The sequence below is a fragment of the Bos indicus x Bos taurus genome, chromosome 10 (genome assembly GCF_003369695.1).
Source record: "Bos indicus x Bos taurus breed Angus x Brahman F1 hybrid chromosome 10, Bos_hybrid_MaternalHap_v2.0, whole genome shotgun sequence".
NCBI classification, from domain to species: domain Eukaryota; kingdom Metazoa; phylum Chordata; class Mammalia; order Artiodactyla; family Bovidae; genus Bos; species Bos indicus x Bos taurus.
In genome coordinates, this window is record NC_040085.1 from 30,868,622 (window position 1) to 30,883,614 (window position 14,993).

Sequence of the window (14,993 nt, forward strand, 5' to 3'; positions counted from 1 at the left end):
ACCATTTCGAGATATCACATCTTTCATTTTATTCTCACAGCAATCCTGTGAGGCGGACAACAACCCTGTCAAGAAAAATCAGTTCAAGGAGGAGGAATGACTTATTTCCAGCCCCCCAGTAACTCCAAGCCCTGAACTCCAAAAGGAAAGGAGGAAGAAGGGCTCGCCACCCCCACCCCAGCCTCCTCCAGGCAGCAGCCTGGGATGCTGGCCGGGTCTCTGCCGGGAAAACTTGGAGAGATCGAGGCCCCGCCCCCTGACCTTGTACTCTGCCAGCCTCGGGGATAGGGAGTGGGGAAAGCCTCAGCTAGTTCCCAAGACACGGTCCCCACTTGGGCACACGCCCTGGGTTGAGGCTTCCTGGGGAAGCCGAAGGCCTAGAACTCGCGCCGAAGAAGGGGGAAAAGCCCCCGAGACCTGGACGCCTTAGCCCAGAATGGGTGGAACGAGGAAAGGAGCCCGAGGGGACCGGGTGCGAGAGCGAAAGCTGGAGCAGCTCCACCCCCGCGGGGTCAGGGCCCTTGGAATTGCCCTGGAGGAATTCCTGGAGGAATCCCTGCGGAGTTGGGGTGTCGAGCGCGGCGTGGGGCGGAGCAATCCTTCCGGCCTTCCCGAGCGAAGGTGGGCACTGAGAGGCAGCGAAGGCCAGGCCCGGGTTTTCTGTATATCCAGGAGGCCTGGGCTTCCCGACCACCCCCGGAGCAACAGGGAGCCTTCCCGGCTGGGCAGGAGCCCAGGAAGGCCCGCGCTTTCTCTGAAAGTGAAAGGAGTGGGCGGGGGGCGCGGCCGAGGCGGGGCCCAGGCGGGCTGCGGCGCAGGCTCCGCCTCGGGGCAGTCTCGAGCCGGGGGCGCCGAGCGTCTCCAGTGCCCGCCGCGCCGCGGGCTGGTGGGCTCTGCCGCGGCTCTGTTACCGGGAAATGACCCTGCCCGGGGGCCCGACGGGCATGGCGCGGCCGGGAGGCGCGGGGCCGTGCAGCCCTGGGCTGGAGCGGGCTCCGCGCCGGAGCGTCGGGGAGCTGCGCCTGCTTTTCGAGGCGCGCTGCGCTGCGGTCGCTGCTGCCGCCGCCGCCGGGCAGCCCCGGGCTCGCGGGGCCAAGCGGCGAGGGGGACAGGTCCCCAACGGGCTTCCGCGGGCTCCCCCTGCCCCAGTGATCCCGCAGCTGACTGTGACGGCCGAGGAGCCGGACGTGCCCCCGGCCAGCCCCGGGCCGCCCGAGCCGGAGGGTAGCTGGCTCCCGGCTGTGGGTTCGTCGCACCTGCAGCAGCCGCGCCGCCTCTCCACCTCGTCGCTCTCCTCCACTGGCTCCTCGTCGCTGCCCGAGGATTCGGAGGACGATCTTCTGAGCGACAGCGAGAGCCGGAGCCGCGGCAACGTGCAGCTGGAAGCGGGCGAGGACGTGGGTCAGGTACGGGCCGCGGGGCGGGGCCGGAGCGGGGACCTGCTTGGAGCTCGCTGCGGACCAACTCCCGCCCTAAGCTCCCTCCCCCGAGAGTCCCCTTCTCCCTCTTTAGGCAGTGGGGTCGGTAGGAGGCGCCGGGCCAACCCCTCGCCTTGACATTTTTTACTCCAGTTCTACAGGCGAGTCGCGACCCAGGCCCTGGGGCGTCTAAGGGAGTGAGGAATCCCCGAGACCGGCTACGGAGACCGGTGGGGCGGCGGGGCAGCGTGACTTGCCGGCCGTGAGATGGCTGGAGGGATCGGAGGGGCTTAGCGTTGCCCGGCGAACTCTCGCCGAGACGTGAGGACGAGCCTCCTTCTCTGCCGCCCCATCTCCCGCGCCGCCGCCCCACCCCCGCCGTTGCCACGGTTTCCCTCTCCTGAGTGGGAGTGGAGCCAAGCTCCAGGCTCCGCTCGCGAACTGCCGCCGTCTGCTCCCGGCGCCCGCACCAGGCTTGGACGCGGGCAAGGGAGGGGCGCGGGACAGCGAGCTTAGGCAGGGGGCGGAACGCTGCCCTCCTCCGCTTTGCTGCTCCTAATTCTGGCCGGGGAGGGTGGAGGGAGGTAAACTGAGGCTGAGAGGGTGGGACCAGTCTGCCGATCTCCGCCCCCGGTAGCCTGGATGTTCTGGGGCCAGGTTTGACCCTTTGATAACCCAGGCTAGGGTATGGTGCAGTCATTCCCCGTGCCTGCCCCTCCGGGTCGTGTTTCTCCCAGGATAGCCGTCCTGTCCCCCTTGTTTTAATCAAGGCCAAATACTTTAAATAACTATCCGCGGTCAACGAGAAGGAGTTGCTCTAGATCCACGTTATGCAAGTGTCCCTGAAGTGGAGGAAGAGGCGAAGGGCGCCCTCAGTCTCTGGTGGCTCGGGGCTTGCCCAGAAGGGCGGTGAGAGCAGCGGCCGTGCGCCGGGGCGGCCGGGCCTGCGGGACCTAGGCTCCCCCCGCGCTCGGATTGGACGAGGCGCGAGAGTCACTGTAATGGCTTGCAGTGGCTCCGTGATTCACTTACCCCTGAGACTTACGTTATCCTCAGGGCGACGTGGTTTGTGAAACAAGAAGGAAAAGGAAAAATCTCATAGAGCAGGAACCCACCCCGACACCAGGCAGAGGGTGTGGGGAGTCCCTCTCTCCTCCGTAGGGGTACCCCTGACCCCTGACATTTCTGGTGTAACCCTGTTCCCTGAAAGGAGGCGGTGCCGCCCGAGGGTTTCTGAGGCGGGGATGAGGGGCGGTGAGAGGACTCCTCCCTCCCTACCCCCGAAAATCCGGAGCAGTAACTGTGGGCCCAACTCTCCCCCCGTTCAAATCTCTGAGAGCTGAGAGGCGGGCGCTGGAGGCAGGGAGCCACGAGGGCAGCCCCCGGCTTCACTCTTCTTGCTAAAGGCGGAGGAGGACCTGCGGCCCAGGACTGCTTACACGTAGGCAGCCCAGCTGGGGTCAAGACTCCGGGGCCCAGTCGCAGCTGTGCCCTGGGCGTCTTCGGCCGGCCTCTCCAACTCTGGGCCTCCCCGTCACCCGGCGCGGCAGGAGCTGGAGCAGATGGCCGTGGAGGGCCCTTCCAGCTCCAAGGCTGCGAGTACCAGGCCTTCCCAACCCCCAGCCCGCCGGGGCCTCCCCGAAGGCAAACAGCCACGGTGGTGGCAGATAAGCCAGGGCTGTTGACAGAGGCCGCCTGCGTCCGCGTGGAAGGGCCCGGCTCGGACTTTGCCTCGCGGAGCCGCACAGCGCGCCCGCCTAGGCTGCCTTTAGGGCTTCCCCAGGCAGGAAGCAGAGCCCATAGGCTGGCTGACCGTGAGGGATGCGCCCGGGAGAAGGGTACTGCTGCAGCACTCCTCAACTCTCAGCTCTCCAGCCCCTTACACCTCCGGCCTGGGTGGATAACGTAAATAGCGGGAAGCCTTTGCAAGGCTTGTGTACATCCTTCACCTCTTCTTTCTAGAAGCCGCACACTGTGTGCCCAGAGTCTGGAGCTGGGCTCCCCCTCAAGGTAGTTGGGACTGGGCAGCCTGCCTCCTTCCTGCTTCCTTTCCTACGGTAGAGGGAAGAGTCAGGGGGAAGAAAAACCATACAGGCCAAGAGAGGAGTTGGGGGCCTGTCCCCAAGGGCAGCTGGCATGACATTCTTAGGCCTTGTCTGCCTCTTAAAACAATTTTGGGGGTGTTGCTCTAGCAGAAGAGAGGTTGTTTGACTCTTGTTCATTTGATTCTCTTCTCTCAGTGCTCCAGGATGGGTAAGGAGACCTGGATGCCATCCTGTCCTGGGCCCAGAACTCCCACACTTCACTTTTCACTAATTATAGAGCAGAATTTAGGTTAACAGACTTCCTTTTTAAAAAGCAAATGCCCCTGGGAGGGTGAAGTCGTGGGTCACTTATACCTTGGTGCAAATCATTTTATAAATTTAAACTGATTGTTCTCACCACCACCACCACCACCAGGAGTGCTTATTTGATAAAGTATTGGGAACATGGCAAGGGGGTTGGGCTAGTAGAGAGCTTTAGCCAGAGTCTGGATGGCTGGAGGTAGGGCATGGAAGTCAGGAAGAGGGGAGATGAATACCAAAGACAAAGAAAGCAAAGGGCTTCTGGCAGAAGATACACAAAGTGTCTGGTGTGATACAAGAAGCTGGAGTCCTCAGGGCTTCTAAATAAAAGGAGGGTCTGAGGCTAGTATTCAGCTAAGCTCTGCCCAGAAGGAGATGCTCCCTGTCCAGCCTCATGGGTGAAGAATTATCAGAGGGTCCTCCTGTGACTTCGTCAAAGACTCTCACATGGTCAGCTCTCCTGAGCTTTTTGTCCCAAGGTGTCTGGGTAGCCTCTTGCTGTGAGATGCTTTCTCAGACTTCTATTTGCCTGGGCCAGGCAATGGGGTTTTAACCCTTTTTTCAGCCAGGTTTCACTCTGTAACATAATAAATCTGCTTTCTGATATTCACACAATAAAAGCCTTACCTGCTCAAAAATATCTTCCCTGCTGTTGTTCATGTGCCAAAATCCCCACCCACTCGCCAAAGAATGATTCCCCTAGAACCATTCTGGATATATGCATCTTTTATGCATTATGTTCCCTGGGGGAGGTAGCTCCCTAGATGAAGATGGCAGAATTCCATGATGCTTGCATCAACTCCTTCCATATCTGACCCTATCCATTACTGGCAGAGGAACTAAATCCTGTCATTACCAACCAACCTCAAAAGGTGGCTGCGAGGGCTCAAATGGCATAACGGGTTTGAAAGCCTTCTGTAACCCACATGGCTGGAAACAACCTTAGTCTTTGCTGCTCTTGGCTAATATGACCTCACAAAACTTGGGTGGGGAGAGTGGAGAGATAACCCGATGTTATCTCAGTTTGGGAGCAAGCCAATGCTATATTATCACACATCACTCAAGAGACAGTAGCTCAGGACTGCAGGTACTAAATCCTCTTCTACCAGCTCCACCTTTCACCTTCCAGCCTCACTCACTGCTCCTACATGATCACAGAAGAAAGGATGATGCAGTTCTCCCATCTCACCTAACCTAAGGCTGATTCCATCTTCTACTGGGGTGGCTACAGAACTAGATGAACCCTATAATGAAGTCCATTCTGGCCCCACTGTCCCCCCAAATTCTGCCAGTAAGTCCCTAAAGCTTCCTGAAGCCCCACCACTAAACCCATCCCTTTGGATAAACTAAAGGTGTCCAGCTAACAAAGAGGGGTCCCCAGGCAGATCTCAGTGTTTCCCCAGAGATCAAAACACAGCGCCTTGTGGCTGCAAACTGCTTCATCTTATACAAAATTCTTTTTCATGCAGGGTCCATTTGACCTCTGGAACCTGCTGGGACAATTGGAACATGGGGGTGGGTTTTGAACTTGAGCTTAGGGCAGAGACTGGGAGGCCTGCTGGAAGCAGGGATAGCAGGAATGTTAACTCTTTGAACTTTGATTGCCTTCTGTAAAATGGCAAGAGTTACCATCTCAGGCACTTACTGTGCATGTGCAGCAGCATCATGAATTTCAAACTGAGTGTGGGGGAAGAGGGTATAGGATGTGCCACTCAATGTACCTGGCACATACATCCTCCTGGAATTTTATTTGAGGATTCGGAGGTGGGAGAGTTTTATAATAAAACTTGGATTTATTATGCAGCATAATGCAAACCTTGTATGTATTTAAAGAGTGAAAAAGGGAGTTTTGAAAGAGATGTCATGCTTCTAGTGGGCTGCTTCTGGCTACACCCCCAGATCTCTGGGGATTGGACATGTGATCACACCCTACTGAGCCATGTAGGGACTACAGGAAGAAAGCAGGAGCAATGCTGTCTGTTGGAGATGAGAAGCCTGGTGTGCAGTGGGCGGTCAGTAAATGGTGGCTCATGTTATGGCAACAGCTAGGTCCAGAGGAAACAGGCTCACACAGATGAAATTCTCACTTGAGTTCACTCAGCTAGAAAGTGACAGAGCCAAGACTGGAAGCAACTTCGGACTCCCCCCTCCAGTACTGTGTCACTGACTCCCATCTCCTCGCCATGAAAGCGGTTTTATAGTCAGCAGCCTCCTCTGCTTAAGCCTCCACCCCAGTTCTCCCTCTCACTCTGGTGGACTGAGTGAGAGCTGGATTCCTGGGGACCAGCCTTGTGAAGGCACACATGTCATTCCTCTAAAAGGCAGGCGCCCTGGGAGGAGGCAGCAGACACACTCTTTAGATGAGCAAGCCTGTGTGCTCCAGTGGGTAGACACAGGAGTGATGAGCTTGGTGTGGGAAGAGGAAAGGTTCAGAGTATCAGATGATCTCAGACTAGACGCAACGGTCAAGAGGCAAAAGGTACACCAAAAATCTCAATTTCCCTCTCAGTTTCATCTAAGATGACAGACCCTCCCCTCTGTATTCCATTTTCAAAACCCAGGTTTCTGGGTCCAGGTTGGGGTACCCTGGCCTTGTCAACTGGTAGGGAGTGAGATGGCATCTAAGGATAGGAAGAGAACCTTGGGGAGCACCAAGCCATTCTTTCTTCAGGCCCTATCAGGTTGGCCTCCCTACCTTGGGCCTGTGTAATGATTTGTTTCCATGTTTGTCCCTAAATAAGAGGAACCAATGGTCCCAAGTATTAAATGATAATCCAGAGTTGTGCAGGTAGTAGTGGTCCACGCCAAGGAATGGGACTGGGGGTGGGGGCTGTCACACTCAAGTCTAATTTACCACTACTCACAACAACCTGGTGGGAGTAGTTATTTCCCCATTTTACGGGGAACTGAAGAAACTGAACTCAGAGGCTTCTCAAGCCCCAGAATATCCCGAGGCATTGGTAAAAGTGCAATGCTCAGAGTTTCCCTGTGGTAGACCTGAAAATCTGCATTTTTTTTTAACATCACGAGACTGTTTTCCTCACAAAAGTCCTAAAACCACTACAGAGCAGTTCAGTAACCTGTCCGTGCAGCTGTGGAGCAGCAGAACTGAGCTTTCTGACGCTAAGGCTGGGGCTCTTTTCAGCACACTGGATGTCTATCATCTCCAGGCGCTTGTCTCAGCGTCCGCCACACAGGCTCACGATAAACCCCTGAGTGAATCAGCCGTTGAAGCTCCAGGCACGAGCTGCTTAGGGTAGGGTGGGACGGGGCGAGACCATGTTCCAGAGGAAGGATGGCTTTACTGCTGAGACGCTGACTGGCAGACCCGGGTCGTGTCGCTTTCAGAAAAGCCACTGGCAGAAGATCCGGACCATGGTGAACCTGCCGGTCATGAGCCCTTTCAAGAAGCGCTACGCCTGGGTGCAGCTGGCAGGGCACACGGGTGAGCACGGGGTCGTGGCGGGTGCGGGGCGGAGGCCGGGAGGAAGGGACTTAGGCGCCACTAACCAAGGTCTGCCCTCAGGGAGTTTCAAGGCAGCGGGCACCAGCGGACTGATCCTCAAGCGCAGCTCGGAGCCGGAGCGCTACTGCCTGGCGCGGCTCATGGCGGATGCGCTACGCGGCTGCGTGCCCGCCTTCCACGGCGTGGTGGAGCGCGACGGCGAGAGCTACCTGCAGTTGCAGGACTTGCTCGACGGTTTCGATGGGCCTTGCGTACTAGACTGCAAGATGGGCGTCAGGTACGCGTGCCCTGCGGGGCGTCTGGAAACCAGTAAAGGGCCCAGGGCGGGAACGAGCGCTCTACGCGTGCCCAAGGCAGTGCTCGACTAGGTCCCAGTGTGCGCCCGCTCACGCCGCGCCGCTGCCTGCGCCTCCGTAGGACTTATCTGGAAGAGGAGCTGACCAAAGCCCGTGAGCGGCCCAAGCTGCGGAAGGACATGTACAAGAAGATGCTGGCAGTCGACCCTGAGGCGCCCACCGAGGAGGAGCACGCGCAGCGCGCAGTTACCAAGCCGCGCTACATGCAGTGGCGAGAAGGCATCAGCTCCAGCACCACTCTCGGCTTCCGCATCGAGGGCATCAAGGTGGGCCAGGCTCGCGTCGCTTTGTATTTCCCGGGCCCTTCCTCCGCCCCAGCCCCACTGTGCGGTGTCTGTCCTCCGTGTTGACCTCCCACCCCGACTGCCCCCGGAAGAGGCACCCTCTGGCGGCCGTCTCGCTGTCCCTGGCATTCAACGTCCCAGGAGGTATCGCTGCGCTAGCCAGATCCTCTCCCTTTGGGCGCACACGTGGCCCCTGACGATTTCTGCCCACCTTCTACAGAAAGCCGACGGCTCCTGCAGTACAGACTTCAAGACCACGCGAAGCCGAGAGCAGGTGATCCGCGTCTTTGAGGAATTTGTGCAAGGGGATGCGGAAGTGCTGGTGAGCGTGGGATCCCAGAACCCTGAGATGCTGGGGAGCCTGATACCGAGGGGTGCCCCCAGGTCAGGTCATCTGACGCAACACCCGTCCGTACGTGACCCCCATCCCAGTGTTTATCGCACTGCGCTGTTATTGCTTTACAACAATTCTGGGCTGCGCGCCACGTGGGGGCCTGCGCCTTCTTCACCATGGTATTTGCCAAGCCAAGCATGCATCGTGGCGTTCTTCATAATCTCACAATCGCAGAGGTTCAGTTGGTATTTAATTTGTCCTCCCCTTCTCCACCCTCTCCAGAGGAGGTATCTGAACCGCCTGCAGCACATCCGGGACACTCTGGAGGTCTCTGAGTTCTTTAGGAGGCACGAGGTAAGAAGGGCAGGCTCACGTGTCTGTGGTCTGTGAGGGAAGAGGGTGGAGGGCTTCTCCACCGTGGCCTGACGGTGGGGGACTCGGCAGGTGATCGGCAGCTCGCTCCTCTTCGTGCATGATCACTGCCATCGCGCCGGCGTGTGGCTCATCGATTTTGGCAAGACCACGCCCCTCCCTGACGGCCAGACCCTGGACCACCGGCGGCCCTGGGAAGAGGGCAACCGAGAGGACGGCTACTTGCTGGGGCTGGACAATCTCATTGGCATCCTGGCCAGCCTAGCCGAGAGATGAGGCTGGGCCCCTGTCCCTGCTGACCTGAGGGTCTGACAGATGGAGCTGCGCCTGCGTCCCCACCATGCATGCAGGCAAGAGAGACTGAAACCCCGCGATGCGGAGCAGTGCATACCGCCCTGTAGGGACAAGTGCCAACCACTGTGGGACACACTGCACGCGCAGGGCCTGGCCCCCTACAAGCCCCAGTGTTCCTAGAGCCGGCGACGCTAATTAAGCGGGGGAGGGAGGAGGAGAGCAGGGTAAGTGGCTTCTTCTTCAGCCCAGCTCTTCTGAGGGGGCTCCATACCTCTCCAGAGAAGCCAGATAAAGAACTTTGTTTCACAGGCACTAGATCTATTGGTCTGAACTCCCACACTACAATGGACTCCTCTTCCCAATAAAACTCAAAGACACCAGCTTTGACTCTGGGCTCATCCCCTTCTTCCCTCTGGGCCCTTCTTTCTTGGTTCCCTAGCATCTGTCAGGTGCATTCAGATCACTGTGGTCTATGACAAGAGCTCTTTGTTAGCGGCATGTGTAGTGTTGGGGGCTGCCCAGGTGGAGGATGCTAACTGGGGTAAGGGCAATCCAGAGAAGGCTTCCTGCAGGAGGCAATTTCAGTTCCCCACCTACACCTTGTGGGTGGGGGTGGCCTCTAGCTCCACATATCAAAGGCTGGGAGTGGCCAGGCTCTTGCCCAGGAGGCCTGAGACTGGTTTCCAGGATGGAGAGCTCAGTGGTGCCAGGCCAGCCCTGAGACAGGCCCAGACGTGTAGCACAGACTGCAGGAGACAGAGGCTACGTGGGACTCAAGCCACCTAGAAGCCTGGGGAGGAGTGCAGGGAGGAACTGGCACCATCAGTGCCAGAGTCCTCACCCTTAGGACCCTTAGGCCACAGGTGAGACTCCAAAGGTTCCAAGGTTGGTTACTCCTGGATTCGGGGGGCTTGAGGCCAGAGAGCAGCTGGGGACCGAGGAGGCTCCCTCCCCAGTTCTTCAAGCTCCCTAAACTCAGTTCCTGGGCCTGTGGAGATCTTAGGCCCCCCAGAGACAGGCTCCCCAGCCCCTTCCTCCTCCAGAATGGGTTAATTACATTGAAAGGGGTGAATTCAGCACAACAGGGTTCTTTAATAGGAAGGTAGGGGAGTAGGGATTCATAGTGTTGTTTTATGGTTTCCCTCCTGGTCCCCAAGTCCAGGATGGTTGGGTCAGGTCAGGTGGCACACCCGAGTGCTGTACTGAAGATGCTCCAAGATGCTGGCAAAACGAGGGCAAAGTCATCCACCCCCACTCCCCTGCCCCATGACACAGTCGGCACCTCCTGACTGGTGCACCCAGGGCAGGGCATATAGCCCAGTGAGATCTCCCAGAGCAGCATTTAAAGACCTGCATCACACTTGGGGGGAACCGAGTGCAGTGGAACCCATCAGGAACAGCTTCCCTTTCCCTCACATGAGGTGACCCAAGGTAGTGGAGTGCATGTTATCACCAGGAGTCTGTCTTGGATGTAAAAATGCCCTCCAGGGAGGCTTCAAATGGTCCGAAGGTGCTGGTAAACTCCCTTGGAGCACCACATGCCCAGGTCCTACACCTGTAGATATTGCTTGCATCCAGAAGTCTCCAATCTTGGCCACTTGGCTGGATCCAGTGCAGCTCAGCAGGCAGTTCCTGGTGGCTCAGCAGAGTCAGGCAAAAAAATCACTGCCAGAACTCCAGCCTTGATCTTTTCTTTAAAAGTTATGTAAAAGGGCTATTCCTTGGGGAGGGAGCAGGATTGGAGGTCCCCAGGGCTAGATCACTCGGACCTGTGGATGAAGTGATTTTCTTCCAGGTAGTAGCAAACCTCGGCTATGTCCCGAGCCAGCTGAAGGAGGTCTTGCATGCCCAGAGGTGATGGCTGGGCCTGGGTCAGGCAGAACGCACATCAGACCATACAGGTTTGGGGACCCATGAACAGGTCTTTAGGTGAGCCTAGAGGGCTGGAAAAGGGTCACACCAGCTGCAGCTGGCTCTGATTCAGGAAACCCTTCATGTCCCCTCCAGACACCAACTCCAGCAGAATTAGGCCAGAGGTAGCCCTGATGTACTCACAGTATTCTGATGTTCTGATGGCTGAACTCGCTGGTAGTGCATATACCCTATCACCAGCAGGGAGAGAAACCATGCTCTAGGCTCCACAAGGCTGGAGAGGAGCTCTAGGTCCCTAGAGCTGCTACCTTTCAGCCCCAGGGTGAAGAGAAACTATTTCTGCAGGTGGGTCTGGGTGCCTCCCTCCCACTTGCACCTCTGCGCCTTGCCCTGGGTGCACCCCAGGATGAGCTCCCCAGTGAGGAAATCCAGCCAATCCTGTGGACAGCAGAGTTCTGGCAGAGTCCAGGGAGGGAGAGGGGCTTCCCTGGTGGCTCAGCTGATAAAGAATCTGCCCGCAATGCGGTAGACCTGGGTTGGGAAAATCCCCTGGAGAAAGAAAAGGCTACCCACTCCAGTATTCTGGCCTGGAGAATTCCACGGACTATCCATGGTGTCACAAAGAGTCAGACTTGACTGAGCGACTTTCTCTAGGGAGGAAGGCAACAGAGCTCCTGAGTACCCCGGACACTTCTAGAGGGCGGGTTGACCCTATCTCCAGCCGTGACTCCTTCCTCAGAGACCCTTCTCTTCTACTCTCAGTCAGAAGCGCCACCCCTCTCACCTTGATAGTCACCTGCAGAAGGCTGAGGTCCCCGGGAAGGCCAATTACCAGTCCCTCATAGGTTTCTCCAAAGACACCACGGGCCAGGGCTCTGCAGAAAGGCAGATTGGAGGGAGTGGGTGGTTGGGTCTGGGGAAGCGTCCTTGAGGGTCTAGAGCCTCCTTAACCTCCCCTGTCCCCTGCTCATCCTCCATATGCTCAACTGGCCCTCTCTCAAGGTCTGAGCTCTCTGCATCATGGCATGTCCCCAAGGACAAGCTTTGCAGGGGTGACGGTGACCAGGGCAGAGTCAGGGCAGAAGAAAGGGCAGGTGTGGGGTAAGGTGGTGGGGTGGGATTCTGTGCTAAGTCTTCCCTTGGGTCCCTGCAGACGCTCTGGGGTGAAGGCAATCCTTATGCCAAAGAATCATATTTAGGGTCCCTACCATCCCAGAACTGGGGATGACAGCTGACTTTGCCAGGTTACTTCCCCTTTCAGAGCTTCTCTGACCTCCATCTCCTCTATACAAGGGGTTTGGATGAGATGCTCACTGGGATCCATAATTCACGACAGCAGGGAGCAAGATGGAGGCTGGGGATTCAGAGTGCATAGGCTCTCAGAAGGAGGGAGAGGATTCAGCTGAGCAGAATGAAATTGGCTGAGGAAACCTCCGTAAGCCCTGGGGGCAGCATACAGGACTGGGCTGGGCCAAGCCTCACCTGGAAGTAGTAGGGGTTGGGGATTGTCCTCATGGTGGAGATGTGAAGCTTGATGATCTGGAGCTCAAGGCCTGGCAGCTTCATCCACCATGGATCCTGCCACTTCTTATGGTTCACCAAGGATGGGAGGAACACTGGCATACTCTCTACCTGCCCATCAGGCCCGCCCTGACCTGCCCCCCTGCCCAGGACACCTCTCCAGATGCCCATTAAGATAAATGTTGTTCTCAGGCCTCCCCACGTACTTCTACTTTTTAGAACCCTAGGGGAGTTTGCCACTTCTCTCCTGGGAGTAGAGGTTTGAAATCAACTGTTTGCCCCTGGGACCCCACAGAAGCCTGTTGGCTCAGTGAAGAAATCAGCCATGCCTGCTGGGTGCTCTGTACCCAGAATCAGGACCCCACACACCGTAGGAAGGCTCAGTGTCAAGACCACCACCACAGCCACCATCAGAAACAAAAGGCCTGAGGGGGTGGGCAGGTCCTCCAGTGGGAAACTCCTCTCTGTCCCTCTACCCCAACTTTTAGTGATGCCTCAAGACTCAGCTCGAGTGTTCACTTTTCCATGATGCTTTCCTCACTTATCCTAAATGAATGCAACTGCTCCCTCCTCATCACCCCTAAGACACTTTACACCTCCCATGGCAACTGTCACTACAAGATATAGGTAGATATCTAGATATAAATGTAGACATACATAGAGACAGTGATCAGTATCTCCCCTACCACACTAGACTACATGCTTCCTGAAGGTAGAGCATGCATTGATACACCTCTAATCCCCTGGCCAATACTCAGCACAGTGCCTGGCACACAGCAGATATCCTTCCCAGTGCCCTAGTGCTCATCCCCTCCCACGGTCCCACAAGTCCAGACCTCAGACACAGGCAGGACATACCCATGCAGGTGACGTTATCCTCAGCCAGCTCCATGCCCTCTGGGCACGTGCAGTTGGCCAACTGGAACTCAGCCTGGCATTGGCAGATCTTCAAAAGGCAAAGGCAGCAATTGAGGTCTAGTTGAATCTCCACCTCTCCGTGACTCTCCATGACAATGAGTAAAAGAATTGATATTGCTGGGTGAGGGTGGGGGCGTATGTACTTTTTCCAGTCTCGTGGTTAATTTTAGCCCTGAACTTTGGAACGAGGAGCAATGCCAGGCATTTAGAGAGGGTGGGAGAGTTTGGGGGACTTCTGTCAAGCTTGTATGCTTCCTTTTCTGGGATTCTTGAGCTTGCAGGTTGTTGAAGAGAATTCAGAGCAAGAGATAATTTGACAAGCAGACCAGAATGCCCCATTCTGACATCACAAGTGACAGCCCAGCTCCCAAGTATTCCTGAGTTGTGCAAGACTGGGTAGTTCACAGGGCAGAGCTGGTGGTCAGATGGGAGAGACTGAGGAAAAGGGCTAGACTAGGCTGAAAGGTGGGGGATAGGGGCCAATACCTGCCAGAAGCTGCAGGCAGAGCTCACTGTTGGGGTGTATGACAAATACTGCACCCTCCTCATCAGTCCAGGTGATGTCAGTCTCTGAGGCATCACTCCCTGCCAGAAACTAAGATAGAGGGTTGGCTATGAAATGGGGGAAGGAAGAGGAGCATACAGCTCCTCACAGACGGAAAGCTGGCTTATACAGCAGGGAAGCCGGAGTCTCCCCGTGGAAACCCCAGTGTGGTCTTGTCTACACTCACATCACAGTACTAGTGCTGCCGGATGGCAGGTGGGAGCTGAGGGGCCAGCGAGGTGGGAAGAAATAATAGCTGGAATCTGCAAGCCTGGCTCAGGTTGGCTGCTCCTTGTCTGTCTGAACCTCTTTAATCCCATGTTCTCAACTATAAAATGGAAGAGGCCCAACCCACATGCTCCACTTCTACAACAATGGAGATAACGTGTATAAAGTACTTAGGAACAATACTGCCCAGACAGACAGGAAGGCTCCATTTCTTTATAGCAGTGGTTTCCAAACTCTGGAGTACATGAGAATCACCTAGAGACTTGACTAAAACACAGATAATGGGGCCCTCCCCTAAACTTCTGATTCAGGAGGTTGGAGGGAGGCTGAGAATTTGTATATCTAGCAACTTCAGTTCAGTTCAGTTTAGTTCAGTCGCTCAGTCGTGTCTGACTCTTTACAACCCCACGAATTGCAGCACACCAGGGCTCCCTGTCCATCACCATCTCCTGGAGTTCACTCAAACTCATGTCCATTGAGTCAGTGATGCTATCCAGCCATCTCATCCTCTGTCATCCCCTTCTCCTCCTGCCCTCAATCCCTCCCAGCATCAGAGTGTTTTCCAATGAGTCAACTCTTCGCATGAGGTAGTCAAAGTACTGGAGTTTCAGCTTTAGCATCATTCCTTCCAAAGAAATCCCAGGGCTGATCTCCTTCAGAATGGACTGGTTGGATCTCCTTGCAGTCCAAGGGACTCTCAGGAGTCTTCTCCAACACCACAGTTCAAAAGCAGCAATTCTTCGGCGCTCAGCTTTCTTCACAGTCCAACTCTCACATCCATACGTGACCACTGGAAAAACCATAGCCTTGACTAGATGGACCTTTGTTGGCAAAGTAATGTCTCTGGTCTTCAATATGCTATCAAGGTTGGTCATAACTTTTCTTCCAAGGAGTAAGTGTCTTTTAATTTCATGGCTGCAGTCACCATCTGCAGTGATTTTGGAGCCCCCCAAAAATAATCTGCACTGTTTCCCCATCTATTTCCCATGAAGTGATGGGACCAGATGCCATGATCTTAGTTTTCTGAATGTTGAGCTTTAA

General features: G+C 56.1%; 1 protein-coding gene and 1 pseudogene across 1 annotated transcript; one reads left to right on the plus strand and one right to left on the minus strand.

Annotated features, from left to right (window-relative positions):
* The first annotated feature begins 843 nt into the window (after nucleotides 1-843).
* Nucleotides 844-9,256, plus strand: ITPKA (inositol-trisphosphate 3-kinase A). Its single transcript, XM_027553594.1, has 7 exons — nucleotides 844-1,406; nucleotides 7,112-7,208; nucleotides 7,290-7,506; nucleotides 7,647-7,851; nucleotides 8,090-8,191; nucleotides 8,486-8,557; nucleotides 8,648-9,256. Exons 1-7 carry the CDS (start codon nucleotides 918-920, stop codon nucleotides 8,849-8,851), a joined length of 1,386 nt encoding a protein of 461 aa, XP_027409395.1. The 5' UTR covers nucleotides 844-917; the 3' UTR covers nucleotides 8,852-9,256.
* Nucleotides 9,257-9,882: 626 nt separating this feature from the next.
* LOC113900127 lies at nucleotides 9,883-12,528 on the minus strand (annotated as a pseudogene).
* Nucleotides 12,529-14,993: the final 2,465 nt, after the last annotated feature.

Coding starts and splice junctions, on each gene's coding strand:
- ITPKA (XM_027553594.1), top strand. CDS start 918: ATGACCCTGCCCGGGGGCCCGACGGGCATGGCGCGGCCGGGAGGCGCG. Junction 8,192..8,485: donor AAGGGGATGCGGAAGTGCTG/GTGAGCGTGGGA, acceptor CACCCTCTCCAG/AGGAGGTATCTGAACCGCCT. Junction 8,558..8,647: donor AGTTCTTTAGGAGGCACGAG/GTAAGAAGGGCA, acceptor GGGACTCGGCAG/GTGATCGGCAGCTCGCTCCT.